Source organism: Carassius auratus, chromosome 17 (genome assembly GCF_003368295.1).
Source record: "Carassius auratus strain Wakin chromosome 17, ASM336829v1, whole genome shotgun sequence".
Classification (NCBI taxonomy): Eukaryota; Metazoa; Chordata; class Actinopteri; order Cypriniformes; family Cyprinidae; genus Carassius; species Carassius auratus.
In genome coordinates this window covers 19,634,787-19,657,544 of record NC_039259.1, presented here as the reverse complement: position 1 = coordinate 19,657,544, position 22,758 = coordinate 19,634,787, and the positions used below count along the sequence as shown (strand labels likewise).

The 22,758-nt window shown below is 36.6% G+C and overlaps 1 protein-coding gene across 3 annotated transcripts in view; it reads right to left on the bottom strand.

Annotated features, from left to right (window-relative positions):
- Positions 1-2,754: 2,754 nt before the first annotated feature.
- The window catches only part of mdga2a (MAM domain containing glycosylphosphatidylinositol anchor 2a), a 142,206-nt gene continuing 122,202 nt past the window's right edge, over positions 2,755-22,758 (bottom strand). The window contains exons 11-17 of one of the 3 annotated variants that reach the window (XM_026286289.1): positions 18,919-19,096; positions 13,236-13,256; positions 11,021-11,176; positions 8,329-8,493; positions 6,158-6,288; positions 5,850-5,952; positions 2,755-5,001 (exon numbers count right to left, since the gene is read on the bottom strand). In XM_026286289.1, the coding sequence (XP_026142074.1) occupies positions 4,913-5,001; positions 5,850-5,952; positions 6,158-6,288; positions 8,329-8,493; positions 11,021-11,176; positions 13,236-13,256; positions 18,919-19,096 (843 nt within the window). In that variant the 3' untranslated portion in view covers positions 2,755-4,912. Of the gene's footprint in view, positions 5,002-5,849; positions 5,953-6,157; positions 6,289-8,328; positions 8,494-11,020; positions 11,177-13,235; positions 13,257-16,855; positions 17,812-18,918; positions 19,097-22,758 lie in introns of those variants that run through there. The other 2 variants (XM_026286290.1, XM_026286291.1) reach the window with 2 other exon arrangements.

Below are 22,758 nucleotides of genomic sequence, written 5' to 3'. Positions count from 1 at the left end.
TGTGTGTGTGTGTGTGTGAGGAAGACGTTAGCCTGCTGAAGTGTAAAGCAGAGACTTCACAGAGAAATCTCTGGTGGATGGAATCTTGGGCCCTACAGTGTTTCAGACTTCACTGATCGCACACATCACAGGATTTAAGCTTTTCTTCTATTATATAATACAATCTTCAATTTTTGATCAGAGAGCTGTCAAAACACTACACTTTGTACTGCAGGAACTAAAGCAAGAGTCAAACCAAAATATCATTTTTTTAAACTAATATTATTATTAATTATAATTAATATTAATATCCACTAACAAAAAAGTATCAATATTCATGTTTTTTTTGAGTAGCTTCATCAGAGCTGTTCATGAGTGAACAACAAAACTTATTATTGAAGCTATTATTATTATATAAATCAGTTTTTTTAAATAGCTTCATATTATTGTAATTAGCAGTATAGTATAAATTAATAATCATATTCATCAAATAGCTCATAAAAGCAGTTCATAAGTCATCAATAAAACAATGGTAAAAATGGTTAGTTATTTTTAATGAATATTAAGTTTATTAGTTATAATTAATATTTATATTTTACTATTATGTATCTTTTCAAATAGATTCATAAAAGCTAACCAATAAATCTTGTCAACATTAATGATAATTATTATGAAACTATTTTTAAAAAAAAATATTATACGTTTTTTTATAATAAAAAAAAATGGCTTCATAAAAAATTAAATAATAAGTATAATACTGATGAATACAAAAGCATAAATAATTATGTTTTCAAATGGCTTTAAAAAGCCGCAATAATAACAATAATTGGTTAATCCTTCATTATAATGTTTTTCATAGTTTTAATAAAAGCTATTCATAAAATGAGTAAACCAATAAATGATGATGATTATATGCATTTTTCAAATAGATTGGAAGCTATCCAGTATTAATATTATTATTATTGATCTGTTGTTCCATTATATGAAGCATTATATTGTTTTTTCCAACAAAAACAGCATTTGCTACACTGCCTGATTAGAAATGTGACGTCATTACAACTCAAACAGCTCTCTGCTCTAAATGATACAATGCATTACAGGCAAACATATTTCCTGAAGTACCACTGCGAGTCCAATGTTTTCAGCATGCTCAGGATATTTCCAAAAATCTGTCCAGCCCTTCTCAATAATCCGCTCAAACAATACGCTTTTCCATTGGTTTGCGTCACTTGCCTGGCAACGCTTTCTCATTTGTATGTTAAGTTCATATTTTCACATGAGAGAAAGTGGGGCAAAGAGAGGGAAGGATAGAAATGGAAATGTACAGCAGGCACGGAAAACAGATGGTACTTGCTTTGTTTGGAGAATTTCGCCGTGAAAATAATAGATTGGGGGAAAATATTTTGCCCACACGTATAGGAACACACAAATCAACCCCCCTCAAAACACCCAGACCACCTCAAAAATAAAAAATAGCATTTACATTTGATGAATGGTAGCTATTAACTAGCACCTCATGCAATCATTTTAATGAGATAAATATAGAACGGTGTCCAACCTGTTCAGCTATAATCTCATTTCACATGACAGCACTGGAAGGCAGAAGGGAAAGCTGCCTTTAGCTTTATACATTCCAGTGTGTGTGCTTGTCACTGGTGACAAATGGAGCTGCTTGTAGGGACTTCCAGACCATAAATTACAGATAATCATATGGTAACTTATAAAATAACCTAATGGAGGGTCTTCACCATCCCTAACATCATAAGCTCTGGGGCATTGTGTGCAAAAGTCCTCCATACTTGATAGAAGTCGATCTTTTCCTCTTTAAACAAAGGGTCAGAGGTTGCTAAAAGTTTAAAACAGTGCAGGCAAATATTTGTCCTAGAAAGAATCGCTTTTATTTGTTGACCCGGTCATCCAACCTTTCAGATGTTCTGATAAATCCACAAACGGATGATATATCTGGCCGAGTATAAAAACCTGCTGAAATATCTGTCAGCATCAGTAAATAAGCTTACTATTCAACTGAAAAGCAAGAGCGAATGTCATTTTTACATTCTGACGATCGTAACTTTGTGTTTTGAGCAAGCAGAAGATCAAATGAGGCCCAAAAGTGAATCAGTAATCTATTTTTGATGAAACTACCAGACCTCCTGTGGCGAGACCCCTCAAACTACAAAACGAGAAGGGTCTTTGTACGGATTAGTGGCAGTCTATCGCCAACTTCATTTGGCAGATACTTTTAAGGGCTTAAAGTGGGTTTGAAGCCCAAGGCGCAACCACACATGGGTTTTATCATAATTGAGATGGCAAATGTTCTGTTAAGTGATGGTTTGCGCAACTGTAACTGCACATTCTCTATTCAAAAATCCAAAGCTTTCATTTTATGCAAAGTCAAAATGTATCTCCACACACACATGTGCAGTGCTGCTTGAATATTTGAGTCTGGATGGAGTCAAATAAAAAATAAAACATAGAAATCATGTATTTTGAGCAGATTTACACTCTGTGGGTCAATTATAGCATCAAACAATATATTGTTGATCATTCTGATACAATTGACAAAGCAGAGGAGATTTAATCCATCCATCCATCATAAAAATGATTCTGTTCAGTAAGCAACAATCATTTTAATTTCAATCAAAATTTAGCATTGCTGTATATAACAGAATTTTTTCCTGATGTCCTGATGTAACTGAAAAATCGAATTAATGTAAGTATCATAACTGATAATATAAACTGAAGAAGGGAAAAAAAATAAAAAAACACACAATACCATGAAAGCCTTTTATTGAACCGAGATGTAAAATATCTTTTTTTCGTTATGTAAAGTATTCAGTAGTTTATTCCTGTTAAATTGTAACTTTAATAAAATTGAGAGAAAAAAAAAGTGTGTTGAAGGTATTGTGTTTCTGAATTTTGACATTAATATTTCACATTGTGCTTTGTCTGAATAGTCAAATAAGTGTGAAACCGTTTCCATAGACCTTCCTACCAGGTGCATTTGCATATAATCTCATATATTTGATCATTTTTTATATAAGATTCAAATTATGCCATAATATAGTGATGCAAAGGGATTATTATTACTGTATAATAATTTTTTAGAAATGAATATGTGGAAAACAAAATATATATAGAGATATATATTTGTTGTCTGAAACAACATTTTTGGGCTGACAAAACAGAGAGAGTAACGTAATTCATCCTCGGAAATGAACGTTATGAATGAGAAAAGTGATTTTACAATACATGTCCAAAAACCAGCTGGTTAAGGTAAGAGATGGTCTCAGGTAGTTCAGAGTTTGTAGTTCAGTTTCTGTAAAAGCAGTCATTTTCATTGAAGTAATAAAATATCATTTGTATGAATCCAACCGGACGGATCCAGATCAAGGCCGATCATCTTTTACAGTGAGAGCATCCGTCCTCTAAAGTGTCCATCTAGGTTTCTTATTTTTTCACACCTCTCAGTCCTCCAGATGTCCAAAATTACTATTTTTTTTTCTCGGTGGCACAGAAGTCTCATCAGATCGAAGGAGGATTTCATAGTGACCCTCCCAGCTGTTTTTCACCTGGTGATAATAGCTCCCAGATGTCCTGCTGATGAATCAGTGGTGTTTTTAGTCCAGTCCCACCACCATTGTTTTCCTAATATCAGTCCGATGCGGATCAGGTGGGATGTATGCTGCCGAAATAAAATAAGTCATCATCTATCAACAGCATGTGGAAATCAAGACTGCAACATGGCACCCGTCTCTCATCGTGGCTCTCTGATTTTCACCTTTCATCTCACGTGTGCATGTACGCTATAAACCGTGCCGAAAGGAAATGCTAGATGATACAGTAGCACAGTAAAATGTTTTTACAGAAGGTTCTGAAGGCACTTGATTTCATTACAGACAGCAACTCCATGTTCCTTAGCGAACGGCTATCTTTACGCACCTAAAGAAAACAACTGCAAGCGGACAAAGTCGGGCGTTCGGATCCACACCAGCAGCAGGTCCAGCGTGATGTTAAACAGTTCTCTACAGCTGTTGTTTAGCAGAGCCGCGTTGAAATGAAAGGTCAACTCAATGATGCTCAGTGAGAGACGGTGTTCGTTGTGTCAGCTGCGTGATGAGCCGTTAATATCGATTCAGACGAGTGTGGTAACACACCTAATAGAACCAAAACACGCCAGAGTAAGAATGAAACACATAATGTCTGTTAAACTCCACCAGTTAAAGCACAAAGGACGAGTACATGAACGCCCATCTGTCTGAAAACAAACTTTACATTGAGATTGAATTCCCCAAACACCCTTTAAAACAACACACATTTGTGAAGCCCTGATGTTCACGTCAGACCGACAACATCAGAGCACAAGGACCTACAAAAAAAGCGCGACTGTATTTGACATACCTCTATTTTCAGACATAAAAAAACAAAAACTTTTTTGTTTTGTTTTCAAACGATCATTCATTTTTAATACCGTCACTGTTTTTTTTTCTTTTTTAGAAGCTTCCTTCATGTGGATCAGGATTACGTATTGTGACATAATGAGGTCTTTGATGACAGTAGCAGACGTTTAACAAAGCAAAAAGCATGTAGTGATGGAAATACACGTTATGTCTTTGTGCTTTGAAAGATTCCCCTATTAAGTCTCTCACGCCGTCCTCCTGCGGTAACCATCCACCTGTTCGGTTCTTTATAACACTGACAACAGTAATGGGCTTTTTCACAAGATCTGGAGTGGACTCCGGTGTAATAGTCATGTCAACGTGTTAGCCAGCTTTAGATTCCCTCCCTGGCTTCCTCTTCATTCACATTTATCTAAAACCTACGCTCCTTTTGTGTAGACGGGATGAATCTTTGGTTGTTGTGTTCAGGCGGTCCGAGTCAGCCAAAAATCTCTATGAATGCCAAATCAGGGTTCCACCTCCATGTGATGAGGTCACCTTCGGAGGCCAACCAAGACCAAAAGTAAAGTGAGCCAGAGCTGCCATATATGCACTGCAGCTGGAGAAGCCAGGGATCTTATATCTGAGGAAATAAAGACAAGAACAAATGCAGTTAGCGATGTGAACAAATATTCATTTCTCAGTTCTGTGTAAATAATTCAGAGATGAACTATTCTTCTGTCTTTTAGAAGTTTAATGAGGTTTGTCTACGGTCTGTATCTCTAGAACATCTTCTTTTTTTTTTGTAATGTGCTACGCTTTAATTCAAAAGAGAGCGGAAAAAATGAATTGTAAACGTTGGCTGTGAGTCATGAAAAGAGTGGTTCAAGCTGGTGGATTATCTTGGTATGGATAAGAAAAAATGTAAATAAGTGTAGATAATACAGATAATACAGTGTTACGTTAGCTTTGATCCTACACCGAACTTTCTTCTCCTGTTGTGTGTTCTTGTGATTCATTTACTGAGACTAAACAAATTCAGCAAATTCGGCATTTTTTGGAAAGATATTAGTACATTCATTCAACATGAATGCTGCATAAATTGATCAGAAGTGACAGAGAAGACATTTATCAAGTTTCAAATAAAAGCTTCCAATTTATCAAAGAAACCTCAAAGAATTTCTGAAGGATCATGTGACATTGAAGACTGGAGTAATGGCTGCTTTAAGACATTAAAAGAGAAAACAGTTATTTTGAATTGTAATGTTTCACAGTTTCACTCTTTTGATCAAATAAACGCAGCCTTGTGCGAGCATAAGAGACCATTTAAAAATCCTACAGATCCCACATTTTTAAACTGTAAATATGAATAAATGATATTTATTATTTTAATCCATTAGTCCATTAATAACAATTATAGTCCCCCCCCCATTTTATTGCAATAAACTTAAAAGCCATTGCTTAAATAATGTGCTTGTTCAATATACTCACTACTGCTGGGAGGAGGGTCTCGGCACTCTCCTTCCTCTATGGTCACATCGTCTACAGCAATATCCCCTTCAATGCCAGAACCACGTATACCCTCCAAAACCATCTACACGAATGCATAGAAAATAAAGCCAAAAACATCTTCACTCTGTAGTGGCTTTTCAATTCATTCTGAATGCATACATATTAAGTGTATTAAATAATGGATATTATAATGTTATAATAATAGTAATAATAGTATGCATGTTGTATCATAATGCTATTAAAGTTTTGTTTGATATTATCATCAAAAATCATGCAGAAAGAGGCACCTGAAAAGAGGATGTCGGATTGATGTTAACTCTGGCTTGCCTCCAACGGTCTCCTTGGTTCCCACTCAGGGTCCACACGGAGGTATCTTGACCCGTCTGGCTCTTCTGCCTCAAATACACATTTAATGTTCCTGGAAAAAGGCAGATGCACTCAGTACCAGTAGAAGTTATTTTGCGCAATATGGCCGGTTAACTACATAATGTCTTTTGAACCCTTCCTCTGTGTTAAATAGCAACTGCAAGGTTCAATGACCTCATTTCACCTTCATCTCCAGCAAAAATCAATCATAAAACTGTGCACAACACAATCACTGCTGCTGTTATATATATGGCATGTAATTGCTACACTCTTATTTTACGCTGATGAAAGGAAAAAGTAGGAAGAAAATCTGTATTACTCTCTCAGATGTTTGGGATTCGGTCAAATGGTATGTTCATTTTCTTGCAAATGTGGAGACAATGAGACTAGTGCTACAGAGATGTGATGCTATTAATGCCACTGCAACCAGAGCAAAACATTAAAACAATGCACAAAAAACCTTGTTGCTACATCGTTCTTCCTTAACGATGTAATTATTTTTAGCTCATTAAAACGTCTTACACATCAAGAATTGAATAGTACTTTTAAAAATGAGATATGGACTATGGGTTGACTATAATTACTGCATTGATAGGATATCATCTGTAACTGCTAATATTTAAAAGAGGTTGCATCCACACCACTAGGTGTCATGTAAGTCAAAGAGGACTGGAATACAGGCTAGGAAAACATATATAAAAATAGATTTTAGTGCACTTTTAAAAGCACTTGGGTAATTCTTTTTTTTTTTTTTTTTTGTCAAAACAGCCATCTAACCATGTTGTTTTGGTTCTTTGCTGTGCAGCCAGACTGAAGATCTTGTTGGGCACATGGATTTTTAACCCCAGAAGCCCAATGAGACTACGTGTCAAAAGCCAGGAAGAGAACACCCTGGTGAGTTGGAATTAGCCCCACTCTTTCTATTCTAAAAGCACACAGCTTTGTGAAGCAGAAAATTGCAGTTACAAGCTTGTCTGAGGGGCCGTGGAGGTCATCACTACCTCAGAAGTGGAACTGCATGTCCAGCTCAACTGCAACAACATAAAGTGAGCATGAAAAAAGGAACTATAGAAATGAATCCATATAGCACAAATTGAGTTATTGGTCTAAATCATTTATAGCACTTACAGTCCACTAGAAACCTTTAATAGCAAGGTTTTCCATCCCAGAAAAGGCCAAAGTGTACACTGCAATTTTCTGACTAGCATGTTAACGCATAAATATGTCAATTTCTGTCACAGAGTAAAAAAAAAATAAAGTAGCAACTGCAAGACAGATTTATATGGAAGCTTGTCTCCATCTAATAATATAAATCAGAACCTAAAAACTTAAATCAGGAAATCCTTAGACAATGTTTAATTGGAAAATAATAAAGATTTTAAGATACAAGTCACATTTACAAGATATCACAACTGTAAGATATTTAAGTAACAGATTTAAAGCTGCACTTGTGACAGCTTGTGATTATATTTATGAGAAATTATCAAATTATGAGAAAAGCCAACCCAGATTCGAGGAATGTAATATTCAATAAACTTTATAGGATATGATGATTTGGTGCTGTGAGTATTTAAGACATGCTGCTGCACAAACAGAATATATAATAACATACAGCAGATCTACACAGGTGGAGCTGGGGAAGATGAAGGGTGTCAGAGTAACTGCTCTAGTAAATACTAACCAGCCATTTAAATATAGAGCAGCAAGCTCATTGGCTGTGTATGCAACATCAATCAGTCAGCTGTGCCAAGTAGTTCAGTGCTGTGAATATCATCAATTTGCATTAACTAACCAATCAGCCTGCACCATTTAGAGTTTCATGAGAACTTGGTATTTAGACATATAATCTTTTTGATCTTGAAATCTAGAAAATGAGAACGTTTTTGTATGTGCCTGACACTTACTGCTCTAATTTTTTTTCAAGCTCCCATTTGAAAAGTAAAGCTTTATCAAACAGCCTATAGTTGTAGAGGCTACAGTTGGCTGCACATCAACACTAATTAGAAGGCACTATTAAAACAAATCATTTGCATACATTCCCCACAGTTGATCACATCAGGACTCTTGATGTACGGTGCTAACAGTAACCCACCTATATGTTTCCCATACATGTGGTAGTAGAAGCTGAAGCAGTATGTTGGATTGGTGGCCACATTCCCGTAGGGGTTTTTAGGGGCAATGTTGAAGGATGGAGTCAACAGTCGTGCTTTGTCTCCCTCCAGACGTGGTCGTGAGGTCTCAATGTACATGTAGAAACCTGAAAGTGAACGTGCACAAGTATATAAAAGTGCACTGATCATGGTAGCTCTCACACTACTGTTCAAAATTTTGTGTTTGGTTAAGAATTTTTGTTTTTGAAAGTATCTTATCCTCTCCATGGCTGCATTTATGTAAAAAAAATATTGTAAAAATGGGAATATTTACTAGATCCATGACTAGATCCATGATCACCATTTGTCTATGAGCTAACACTTTGACGTTTACCGTTCCGCAATAGGAATAGTTTTCCTGACAACAATTTCCTGATGGAAAATTATCACTGGAATGATGTTTTATCGAAATATTGGTCAAATATAAAAGCCAAAGTCTTTAGACTTCAATTGATGCGCGGTTTATCCAGATCAATTAAGAGAGTGATGTTTAACGTGCTGTGAAAGTGAAACGATAGTAGACTGGGGCCGTTGGCGATGCTTGCAGCAAATGGGTTAACAGCAGTTATGTGTAGAGGTGCTCCGATCACGATTGGCCGATCGTTAATGCGCAACTCGTCAGTAAAGCCGGTTCTCTAATCAGCGGTTAATTCCATCAGGTGCGTGATTTCACATAGAGCAGCTGTTACTACACGGAGCCGTTGTTAACTGAGAAGATGCGCCAAAAAATGCTGAAAATGAAGTGGATCTGCGCATCTTCTCTATTAACAACGGCTCTGTGTAGTAACAGCTGCTCTATGTGAAATCACGCACCTGATGGAATTAACCGCTGATTAGAGAACCGGCTTTACTGACGAGATGCGCATAACGATCGGCCGATCATGATCGGAGCACCCCTAGTTATGTGTGCTATTCGCTACCAAGTGGTTTCTAAAGATATTTACTTGCCAGTTTTTCCGTATTACGGTCCTTAAAAGGCGACAGTAATTTTACTCACACTTGCTATCCTGCATCAAAACACGAGGGCAGATGCGTTTTAGATTATTTTGAGTGATCACGCCAGTGAATGGTGAAATAGGTCCCTAAATGATTTGGTCCTACCAGAAGACTTGCATGGAAATTAAAATTTAAAATTAAATGAAGCATTTAGCAGACGCTTTTATCCAGAGACTTACAAGGTTTTTTTTTTTTTTTGGAACTTATGTCTGTATCATTTCGGTGAGGTTTAAACGTGTGCGGTAAGGCGAATGTAACAATAATAATAATGCATTTTATTTGTAATGCGCTTTTCTTAAACCCAAAGCGCTACAGTAATAAAGTAATAAAAGAATAGAACAAAACACCAAAAGCAATACAACAATTCATTAAAGAAAGACAAGGAAGTACATTCCATAGCTTAGGGGCTTTATATGAAAAGGCTCTTTCCCCCATGGTCTTTAGCTCGCATTATGGCTGGTGAAGTGGAAGAGAGTTAGTAGAACGAAGAGAGCGTGATGGAATATAAGGACTGATGAGTTCACAAAGATACTCAGGTGCAGTTCCATGAAGTGCCTAGTATGTTAAGATTAGAATTTTAAAATGAATTCTCGCATTTACGGGAAGCCCGTGTAATTGTGAAAGAACCGGTGTAATGTGCTCACGAGGAGAAGTACAAGTGAGCACGCGTGCGGCAGAATTTGTATATACTGAAGCTTGTTCAACGATTTAGCTGGAAGGCCTGAGAACAAGGCATTACAATAATCTAACCTAATGCCTTGGCTTCGTGGTTAAAAGTGGCATCATCATCCGACGGAACGTTGTATCTGTAGTCCAAATCTATGCGCGATCCACACTCCAGATCAGTGGGTGGCGGTAATGCACCTTTATGCTGGTTTGCCAAAACCGCCATAAAACAGAAGACGGAACTACGTCATGACGTCGTTTAACAAACTTTAGCTGCGAAACTGCTTTTAGATGCAACACTTTGGATGCCAACTGTCGTAAAAATCCAATGAAGAAAAAGAAGAACCTGTTTTTAGCGTCTTCGCCTGGAAATGTATTGGTTAACGTCGCGCGGTCTGCGGCGCTAGAGGAAGCAGCCTCAAACTGCCACTCGGCCGGAACGCCGTGGTGAAAGACTGAGCTGCGGTGAAAACTGTTCAGCCCAGGCTGGTTGGATTCTTTCTGCTGCAATCCAGCGCTCGACGAGAGCTCGGTCTCGAGCAGCACGATCGTGTATTGAGCGAGGCGAGCTCGGAGCTTGCACGGCCTATTGGCCACGGTGTGTGGCTTGGCGAGGAGAGCAGCTCTCGAGATGACGCTTAATGCTGCTCAACGGCCGTGTTTGGCTGGATAGAAATGATCTCGGGTCCGGCAAAAGCAGCAGGTCTTATAAATCCCCTGTGTAGCACTCTTCGTTGGTACGAAAATTGGGTCTGTGATAAGGTGACTGATGAAGCGAACCAGCATGCTGATAAACCGTCAATGGATGGTAAGTCAGTGATATTAATACTATGGGATTGATTATTTGATTGTGGTCCACCTGTGTTGATTAGGCTAAGTATCTGACGCGCTCCTCCCGAATCTTATTGATAATTACATTTAAATTTAACTTACTGATTTGATTTAAAATTGAGTGGCATATGTGCTGTATACCTTGTTTAGAGCCGGTGCGGTCGCTGCTGGGCCCAGTGTTAGGTGTATATTTAGTGTCCCTGGTGGCAGCACTATGTCTCGTCCAATCAAACTCTTCGGTTTTATCTTGGATGAACATACAGATGGTGTCCTCTTCAAAGCCGCAGTGAAACTTACCTATGGATGGTTCAGCAGAAAAACAGCAAAATGAAAAGAGTGTGTAGAAAGAGCATATAAAAAAGCTATACATATATTAGTTTTTGGATGTTTGGTCAGATAAATAAAACATACAATATCAATGTATGGAGAGCATCTAAAACATGCTTTTTTAATGAAAGATTTTGGGATTTTAGTTCTTTAACATTCTAAATAAGTCAACATTTCTTTATATGTTGCATTCATTTGCTGTGCATATGTACAATATGTCTGACAATTAAAATCGACAGATGTAATGGACTGGAATTACATTTTCAAATTTGACGCATCATTAAACTGTTTAATGCATTTATTTGCTTGCTTATTAAAAAACACAATGACAGGATAGGAGTTGAAAGCATTTGTGTTTCCTTTGAAAAAATCTATTATTTGTAAAAGTTATTCATCACTACTGATTATAGTTTAAGGCTGTAATTTTTTTTTTTAATCAAAATGTATAATTCCTTTATTCAGCAACAATGCAGTAATTATATAAAAAACAACATTAATTTATAGTGACATTTATAGTGTCACAACAGATTAACTTTTTTGACAAATGCTATACTTTTGATATTTCTATTCATCAAAGAATCGTGAAAAAAAAGCTCTTTCATGATTTACAAAGAAATATTAAAGGGATAGTTAACCCCCAAAATTTGAATTTGATGATTATCTACTTACCCCCAGGGGATCCAAGATGTAGGTGAGTTTGTTTCTTCAGTAGAACACAAACCAAGATTTCTAACTCAAACCGTTGCAGTCTATCAGTCTTATAATGTAAGTGGATGGGAATCACAGCTAAAACATACAATAAACAAAAAAAAAATGTACACAGACAAAACCAAATTAAACGCTGTGGCTCATGACGATACATTGATGTGTAAAGTCACAAAACGAACAGGCTGTGCAAGAAACTGAACAGTATTTAAAAAAATTTTTTTTTTTTTTTAGCTCTGATTCAAGTAATGTCCAAACTGTCCTCTCCTGCATTCATCCTGTTGTGCACGTTCTCAGCAGCAGACACAAGGCATCTTCTTCTTCTAGCTTTAGAGCGAGATTGCAGACTTAAAAGTGCATTACCGCCACCTATCTCTCAAGTGGACACTACTGATTGAGACTGTAGATAGAGTGTCAGTGGTCCAATTGAGAGATAGGTGGTGGTAATGCACTTATAAGTCTACAATCCACCATAAAGCAAGAAGAAGAAGACGCCTCACATGTCTGCTTCTTGAACGTGCTCAGGAGAGTTCTAACAGTACAGACATTGTGTGAATCAGAGGCATCAATGTGTCATCACGAGCCGTAGAGTTTAATTTGGTCTTGTTTGTGTATGTTTTTTTATTGTACGTTTTAGCTGTCATTCCCATCCACTTACATTATAAGACTGTAACGGTTTGAGTTAAAAACCTTGGTTTGTGTTCTACTGAAGAAACAAACTCACCTACATCTTGGATCCCCTGGGGGGTAAGCAGATAAACATCAAAGCAGCACAACCTCATTCTAGATGATAATAATAAGACATTTCAAGGATGTTAAAATGATTTCTGAAAGAACCATCTTCCTCCATGCCATCACAAGAAATAAATTACATTTTAAAATATATTCAAATGGAAAATATTTTCAAAATTTTAAACACAATTCCTTAAAAAAAATTAAAGGTGCAATAGATGATTTTCTTCAGAAACATTTTTGTAATACTGGTTGAAAGTCTCTTCACATCCCGATAGCAATCGTTAAGTAAAGTGGTTAAAGTGGACGGTGATTGCAGGGAGGGTGGGACGTTCGCTTTCAGTGCTATCAGGCTAATGTTAGCATTTTCCAAGATCTCCTATTACACCTTTAAAACAACTTTGGAACATCAGTGTATGTATGCTAGAATCATACATATAAATGTTAATGTATTCTGAAATAATGTTGAACATTTACTGATGCTTAACACCAAAAGTCAATGGCTATATTTCCTTAATTGCTCACTGCTCTTTTTTGCCAATAAAAATAAGTAAATGAATTAAATATATATACAGTGTGTAAAAATACTCACTCCAACGAGGATTCACCGGTACTGTAAAACAGAAAGAGAAGAGCTGTAAAAGGCTTCTAGTACATAGTTGATTAATAAACCATTATAAACAACAGCAGGGGACTCAGAGATGGGAGAATGGTGCTTGCCCTTGTAGAGAAGTGTTTAGAAAGTGCTTTGGGCATCATTACCATGTATCACACATTTAGAGAGGGAAATGAAATAACGTGTCAGTGCAGGAGGGGGTGTTTGTGTGGGGAGAGGTCACTATGGGGCTGTGCAATGCTCAGATGAACCATAAAGACCTGTATCTCTCTTCATTCCATTCACAAGCAGCCTATCTGAGCACGGCAGAAAGCAGTGTGCTTCCAGGCAGCCTCAATGAGGGCTAAGGTGCATTGTGGAAGAAAGGTTTCAGAGGGCATGTGTGGAGAAGATAGTGAGACTGAAACCAATCCCTATTTCAACAAACTAAGCTCAGTGCCTTAATAGAATACAAAAAAAAAATAAAATGGCCAATCCTGTTTAAGTGTTTGGATCCTCCAAGAACAGTGACCAGGCTAAGCTGTGAATTTCTATGAAGAAAAAGAAACATCAACGGTCATCCTCTCAGAATATGTCTGAAAATATAACATCTCTAACTTCAGCAGAAGATTTTCAAGAAATACATCAATATGTGTCTCTCAAATTGACGTGCCATCGGTTCTGGCATTTGATTAGGCTCCTGTAATGAGAAAGATTAGCACAACAGCATTCACACACAGCAGATGTTCACAAGGGGCTGTCGGTGTAAATGTCTGCTCTGTGAACTGCAGGGGGAACAGCTCCACATGAAATTGTTAATACAAATGAAAAAGTGAAAAGTTGACAGGAAAGAAGGGGAGATTAATTAGCAAACGTCTGTCTACACACACAGAATGTACAAATGAATGAATGAGTGAATGATGGGAAGTGTCATGGGAATTGCAGCCTTGAGGGGAACAGAGGATTTTGTCAAGGAAGACAAAATGTTAGTGAGTCATTCCTTGAAGCAGATGCCTTTTCAGTTTTGGAGGAGATATTTGAAGCATCTCAAGCTCAATTTATAAAAAACAATTTGTTTGGACATTAAGAGAAAGAGGGATGAAACTGGGTGCAATATTTCAAACAAAAATGGCTGCTGCTCTCCCTGTTATCAAGGTTATTTCCTTGGCTCATTACCATTCAAGAGTCAAGAATATGAATTAGGCTAATAAATTAAATAAAAAAATAAATACATTTATTCATATAAATAATATAACCTCTAATTAAATTCAAAATTCAAATTAATCTTCACTTTTTTTTCTTGACAAATATGTAGTGTGACAGGACACATTCACGGACACAGATTAATTATCTCGTTTTTAATTCAACTATTATGATTTATACTTATAAAAGTAACTGATCTAATGTGATTAGGAAAGCAAACACACTTTATCATGGAAAATAAAAATTACATAAAACAAATAATAATAATTAAACGTGGCTGGCTATACAGCAATAAACATGCTAAAATGTTTATAAAAACACTTACTGTATTAAAGTACAATAATTATAGAGTAAAAAAAATAATTATTGCAATGCTGGATAATATACCTAAAAATGATCAAGATTTAACAGGATTCTAATAAAAAAATGAATTCATATGTTTAAAATCGCAAAATATTAACAGCAGATGATTGTTAAATAAAAATAAAATATGTCACTATCAATACGTCTCACTCACATGTGAACACAAATCACATGTAATGTCAACTATTCCAGACTAGCTGTTTTTTCCAATTGCAAAATCATAATTTCGAAGCTAATTATTCCATGAAGGTTACAGTTCCCTTCTTGTAAACCATCCAGCTGTTCCTAAATGGGGTAAGGAGGAGAGGCCTCCTTTGGTTAAACCAAACAGATGTTGCATATTTGGAAACATGTGCTGCATTAACACACTCTCTAAATTGATGGGCTCCATGTTCTCTCCTTTTGCCTTTCTCTCTTCCTGTATCCCTGTACGAGTACAATTAGAGCTATTGGAGCAGGAGGCAAAAGCAAAACGTCAACATCATTAAACACACAAGCAATCAGACCCAGTATATCTCCCACTCAGAGAGGATACAAGCCAGAGAAAAACATAAATGTGCAGAGCTGAGTAATGCAATTCAGGCTAGCTACCATACAAGCCATGTTGTCTTATCATAGGGGTTGCGATACCCGTACAAAACCTGAAGGCATCTTAGAAACAATATGTTACCACTGAATCCAAGTAATCCCACATGTAATGAAAGGCCTATAAAAATTAATGAGTAGAATCATACATGCCTCCTCATCAGCATACTTCATATTCATCCATTTTGCTATAATGCTTGCATTGACTTACATTAGCATTTAAATGACCTGCAGTCGGTCATTATTATTAATATTATCAGCAGTAAACAACTAAACAAACAAATAATGCCATTTATGACAACCTAATTCTCTAGTGAAGTCTTGGTGAGGTGTACTAACTGTTTGACAATACAATTATAATAGCTTGTTAGCACTGTCCTCTCAGCCCGTTTGTGTTCTCTGAAAGGATCATAAATAGCTGCCAGTTGGTGGCTTTCCAAAGCAATCTACAGGCAGCAGCAAGTTTATGTGTTGAATAACTGCTTTATAGAATGATACCAAATGACACACTCCATCAATTTTTCTTGGTGGCTTGTTAATTTGTCTGGCACTGTCTGTGAATGAATTTGAACCGCAGCCATTCAAAGTCTTTACAAACACTATGCAACCTTTGCCACAGGTTGCAATGGCTTGCCATTCCAGTTAAATCACCAAGTGCAGGAGGAGAAAACAACCCAACTCACTGAAATGTCATGGAAATGGCTCTTTCTAGTGAAAACAGTCTCTACGTTCACTAAAAAGTCAAATAAACACATATATGGACCAAAAAATAATTTGTCATTCTAATTTCTTATGATATATTTTTGTGCATACACTGGATGCTACTGACTGAACAAACACTTACATACTTCCAAATATATAAATGTGTTGTGTGTGTGTGTGTGTGTGTGTTTCACAGAAGAAAGTAAGTCATACAGGTTTGGAATTTCATAAAAAAATAATTGGGATCACACATGAAAAAAAAAAGAAAAAATTTATCCATTGAATGCAATGCAAGTCAATTTTTATTTAAGCATCTGCCAACTACATGAATGCAAAAGCAACGTTTTGCAGCTGGGATTGTGAAAAAGCGAAAAATATTAAATGAGAGTGGAGCTTAACTTGATTCATCAAACTTAAACTGGAGATACAGTACTTATCTTCCTCATGTCATTTAAAAGGACTATTCAAAATAATTCCAAATTATTTAAAATAATGTTCACTACTATTTTGTGACAGATTAATAATGTGACAATCACATTCACGCCCACTGATAAATCCTGTTTTAATTTATATACTTTTTCCCCATTAATTCTAAAATATATAGTTAAAAAACAAATGCAATTTATACAAAGGATAGGAATACCAATATACAAAATTAATTCTTTATTATTTATTATACATTATTTAAAAATTAATAAAAATAATTACATATGACTAAATATAATTTGACTTGCTTAGAACAAAAGTCATACAGGTTTGCAATGATATAAGGGTAAATTTTCACCGATTTTTCTTTCTTTTTTTTTTACTTTTGAGAATGCAATGTAAGACATGTTGGATTAAACCGTCTGCTAAATGCAAACGTAAATGTGCAGTTTTAGCAAACCAACAGAAGGCATCCTCAGAGAGCTTCTCCAGCCATTTACACACGGCTTAAATGCCAGTGTATTATTGTGAAAGCTGGGATATGGATTGTGACTGGTGTGATTGCGCTATCACCTTCTCCAGGCTATTCGAGCCAATTAAAATGCATAATGTCACAGTGGCAAAAGCTGGACTCTTTGATGGAAGTGCTCCTGGTGTGAAAGTCATCCCATCAATACAGATGGTCTTTTCCCATGAGCCCTGTGGCAAAATGACTTCAGGGGAAACGGAATAGCAGAGAGGGAGATGTTATGAAATGAGACATTTTCAATTTTTTAGCACTGGTATTTCCATTACCTGACACAAAGACCGTGTAGAGCCATAGGGCTTCATATCACATGGGTAAAGCTGCTGAATAAACTATGAGCAGAATAAATGAAATAATGACCAGATAGAAGAAAATAAAATGTCTCTGCTTTTGAAATTGCATTTGGTCTGCACAGGTCTTCTGTGGACTTTTCTTGAAAATCCCTAGGGCATTAGCTCGACACCCAAGTGCTGTTTAAAATAGTTTGATATGGAGACTAGCACGTCACACATTTTCCACAATATTTCATGTCTACTACCCATAAACAAAGGCTTAAAATTAAGAAAGAGCCATTAAAGAGCCTCTAATATCACACTGGGGTTGTGCAACCTGGATAACAGAACACTGTGCCTGAGTGCATCCAGCCATTGGTGTAGTCATAAAGCTGCCACTTTACGATTGGTTTTCCAGTAAAGAAGGGAAGGGGTTCAGGCAAAACAGACGTAGGGTTTAGGACTGGATATACGTTACCTGTTTCTCGACTGGCCTCTTTAAGAAGCACAAAGCAAAACAATAATATCAATCTATAGCTATGGTAGATAACATGAATATAACAGATGCTATTAAAATGCATGTCAACAGATGAGCATTATGTGCATTTATCATGTACACAGCCAGCAGATGTCTCTATTACATAATTTTTTTTTAATTAAAATGTCCCCTGCTGGTTATTTATTAGATTAGCAGATTCTTACACAAATATTTAAAAGAGTCGAATCAATGAAGTGTTCTTTCTCAATTAAAAGATGAGGCATTTGCATTGTATTTGAAGCTGTCAAATAATAAGCTGTTTTTAATAAATGACCTTGACTTTACAACAGTCAGTACACAGACATTGATCTCTGTCAGCAAGCATGAGTACACTAACTTGACTCTTACTTTATTAGTATTATTATGTTTTTCACAAGGAGCTATATATTTGCATGAAACATTCAGTGGGGTCCAAAAGTCTGAGAGCATTGGCCAAAATGTAGAATTCTAACTGTAGAATAATAACCATGATTAATAAGACTTAAACTGAATGCATAATTATTTGTGAAAATAGTGTACAAAAAAAATAGTGTATTTCAGAGTTTTAATGAGGACTTTATTACTAGAGGGACGCAACCAATTCACTGTATGGCAGTAACCAACAAATGATTGAATTAAGATTCTCTATAATCTTGTAAAATATAATAAATGAAAAAACTAAAATAAACTTTTTTTTTTTTTTTTAAATAGTCATTAATATCATAATGCACAGGATGAAATTTGCTAAATAGATCTGAAAGATTAACTATTATTAAGGATTTCCTGTGTTCATAAGTGCTTTTAAAAAATTACTTAAAGTGAGTGTTGTATTAAAGCAAAGAAAGTCTAATTAAAATATAAAAATAGGGGAAAAACATGCACAGACATTGATTAGCGACAAATAAATGAAGAAAAAAATTCTAATGCTGATAGCTAATAATATGGTACAGATACATTGTGAGACCCTTATTTTTGACCCCACTCACTGTACTTGGATGCTCACTTTCTCTGTCTCTTTTTTTTTGTAACAAATTACTAAGAATACTAATAACAAACATGATCATAACCAAAGAAGCTTTTTCTTACCACTGTAGCGAATGATCCTTTCTGTTGAATCCCCCTCCCCGAATCGTGTTATGGGTGTGAGGCGGACCTGGTAGGCCTCGGGTTTAATGAGTTCAGTAAGGTTGTAGGTAAGTAGTTCTCCTTTCTGGATGTTGTCTTCTATCTGGATTTCCTGCTCCCACCATCTCTGATGCCCCGTCTGAGGAAAAGAGCATAATTACATGTTCTTTATTTCAACACTAATAATGATCCCCAAAAGGTCCTTTTAATAACACAGAGTCTCTAGGGAACACAAAGCATACATCGTGATAAGATGTATTAGTCTGTACTTTTAATTAAAAACATAATTTCAACATACTAATAAAATAATACAACACATACTGAGCATAATATTGAAAAGAGCTGACCACATCTATTTCTGTGGTCATTTTAATATGTCTCACAGAGCTATTATAATTTAAAGTCTATTCCTCTTTTAGTACTTTTCTCTACCTGTATAACACAGTCTTCTTAACTTTAAATTGAATTTTTTAGATTACAATGACACCGGCCAATGGTTTTAATCAAAATGCACCCCAAAATGACCCCACTTGTTTGATGCAAATCAGATTAAATTCTCTGAACAAACACATACACACAGCAGAGGTGACATTTTCCAAAAATGATGCTTTTCACTGAGGAAAGAAAATGCATGAGTTGACAATCACAAAAAGTTCCTGAATGGGCAAAAAGAAACATTATGGAATTTTTAGTGAGATGTGTGAGCTGGCTAATTGATTCTGACAAGGCATTTTAGCTCCCTGACCCTCTCAATTAATGTTTTACAGCAAGCTGAATTAGTGCAAAATTAGAAGAAGTCAATTCATTCCTTCAGCTCGTACTTGAAGGAAAAGCATAAATGGATTTCAGCTGATGCCTCTTGTCATTATTGTGGTGGTACATGAGCGGACATATCTAATTAAAATTCAGCACCTATGAAATATTCCCGGATCTCCTGAAGTGAAGTGCTGTGCAGTAAACAAACCAAAAACTAACCGAGAATCTGAAAGTTGTGAAAGTGTTTGCGAATACCCTGGGCTTTCATTTGTCTAGTCTCATGTCAACTCAGCAACTCAAAGACCTCATACATCTTTCATTACAAACATTTAGGATTAAAAGGTTTCATTAAACAGTAAACACAAAAGTTGCTTTGGAGGAAAGTACACAAATTGTGAGCGTCGAGTCAACATGAAAAGATGTTTGTATGGATTTTTCTTCCATAATCTTACATTCAATCAACTCTTAAATTTTTTTAATTTTATTACAATGTATTTGTAATTTCAAATTCTGTTCTTTTGAAGTTTATTAAAGGGGCAATATGATTCTGTTTATTTTTTTATTTTAATTTTCCTTGCTCTTCTGATCATAAAGATCTGTAAAGTTCCAATGACTAAAGTCTCAAATCCAAAGAGATATTCTTTATCTATATATCCCCCCCCCCCCCCCCACGTGTCTATGTCACAATGTGGGAAGATTTGCATAACGCCGCCCAAATTACTTTGGCCTTAGTTAATTTGTATTTACAACACTGTTACAGAACAGTTCAGTCCAAATATTGAGATGTGTGCAGCGGATTTTTCAGGGGACAAGGACTGTTTCCTCAACCAGTAGCCTACAATGCCGGTGTCTGTTTCTAGCATTGATAATAAGAAATGTTTGTTGAGCATGTGACACTGAAGAGTCGAGTAATGGTTGCTGAAAATGTAGCTTTGCCATGACAGGAATAAACTGTCAGGGAACAGGTAGAGGAATGAGGCAAGGACTCAGTACTGCAGAGAGAAGGGCTCTTTATAAATAAAAAAATAAACCAACTAAAACAACCCCATAGGGTAAACAGACAGTAACTTGACTGGCAAGGCAGGACAGGAAATGAGGCACACAGACAAACACTCGACAACGAACTCACACAAGACTGCAAACACAAGGAGAATAAATAGGATGCTAATGAGGGTAACGAGGGAACACATGTGGATCAAATTAAATCAATAATCAGGTAAGAAGATTGGTGGGGTCAAGACAATTGACATGAGAGCACATGGCACAAAAGACGTGCTCACACAAAACAAAAACACAAGCACATGGCCAGCAAACCAATCACCTGCCAGGTGCTTGAACAAGACACAAACACGCAGCTAATGAGCAAACTCATAAGCCGCGTGTTCACACAAGACATGACAGCATGCAGCCAGCGAAAACCAAGCTGCGTGCTACACAGCACAAGACACAATAGGACATGAAAGCACGCAGCCGATAACATGAGCTGCATGCAACAATACAAGACAACAAGAAAAGCTACACAAAACACACATGGACAGAAAAGCGCATGGACGAGCGAACTCGAGACCACACGCTCCCACAACAAGACAGAACAAGGAGCGCGAGTGTCCGGACCCCGACACGAAACCGATTCTTTAAGACATGAGTGCCGGGATCTGAACACCACACTTCAACATAAAACAGCACACGCAGATGAGAGCGCACGGCTCGAGCAGTCTCGAAGCCACATGCTTACATGAAAACGACATGACTGGAGTGTCAGGGCTTTGTCACAAAACCATGAATAACAAGTGACAGAACTCTGAACTAAACTACATTTAAATAATTTCTAAGTTGTTATTTTAAAACTGCAATACTATTTAACAATATTGCTGTATTTACTTTATCAAATAAATGCAGCCTTATTGAGCACGAGTATTAAAATAGTATTAGTATTGCCCCAAACCTTTGCACAGTAATAAAGTTCTAAAAAAATATTTAAAGCAAAAGATACTACCTTGACGAAAATGTGCATGTTATCCACATTTTATTTATCAATTTATTTTTAATAACATCATGCAAAAAGGACCTTTAACATTAAAAAAGTATTTAAACACTTATTTTATATTACATTGGCTTAGATGCAATAAAGCCAATATGATAAATTATTATGAATTTGCAATCTGTTTTAAAATGGCTGTTTTACAAGCAATGAGGTAATTTCTAACATTATCATTACTATGGGCCAGTTATTATTCTCATGGATTGTTAAGATCCTTCGGCTATCATATGCACAGTTGGGCAGATTAATTGTGACCATTTGCTAACGTCTGCCATGTGACACCTCTCAGGCAGCCTGTAGATACACAACGATGGAAGGACCCTGATCTTAGCCTCATGACTTCTGTCTTCGCTGACTGACAGCTGTACACAGACTCCCCCGACAGTCAGCCTCGTCACCGCGGGTCTCACTGGATTCAAAGACAAGATGATTGGTTAAACCAGTGGGGCGAGAGAGAGGAGGTGAGGGTGGCAGCAATAGCCCTGAGAAGTTGCTAGTGTTCCCATCAGGGTCTCTCTCTCTCCTGGTAACGAGATTTCCATCGCCAAATCCAATTACTGTTTATTGCTTCTGTGAGATTTCTAATTCCATGCCTGCAGATCTTGTAGAGGGGAAAAGCATCAGTGCAGGCACATATAAGAAAAGATAGACCGTTCTTTCCCCAAAGCACCTTCCTCCTGCAATGCATCATACAACAACAGCTTATTTCAAAGTCTCTTCTCTTTAAAAAGAGAGAGAGAGAAAAAATCAATACATTCATAAGTGGTATCATCACAGATGGCTTTCAGCAGCATTTGATCTTATCTATGTAAAGCTGCTAAACCCAAAACTCAATTAAACCCCACTGAAGACAATCACAGATCATTTCTGCACGCCCCAAAAAAAAGACTCTTAACCTTCTCATAACAAAACAAGAAAAAACTTACGTCAAGTTTTTTTTACACCAGCGAGGAACACTTGACATGGAGCATCCTTCAACACCACATTTTGGTGCGATTTCATTA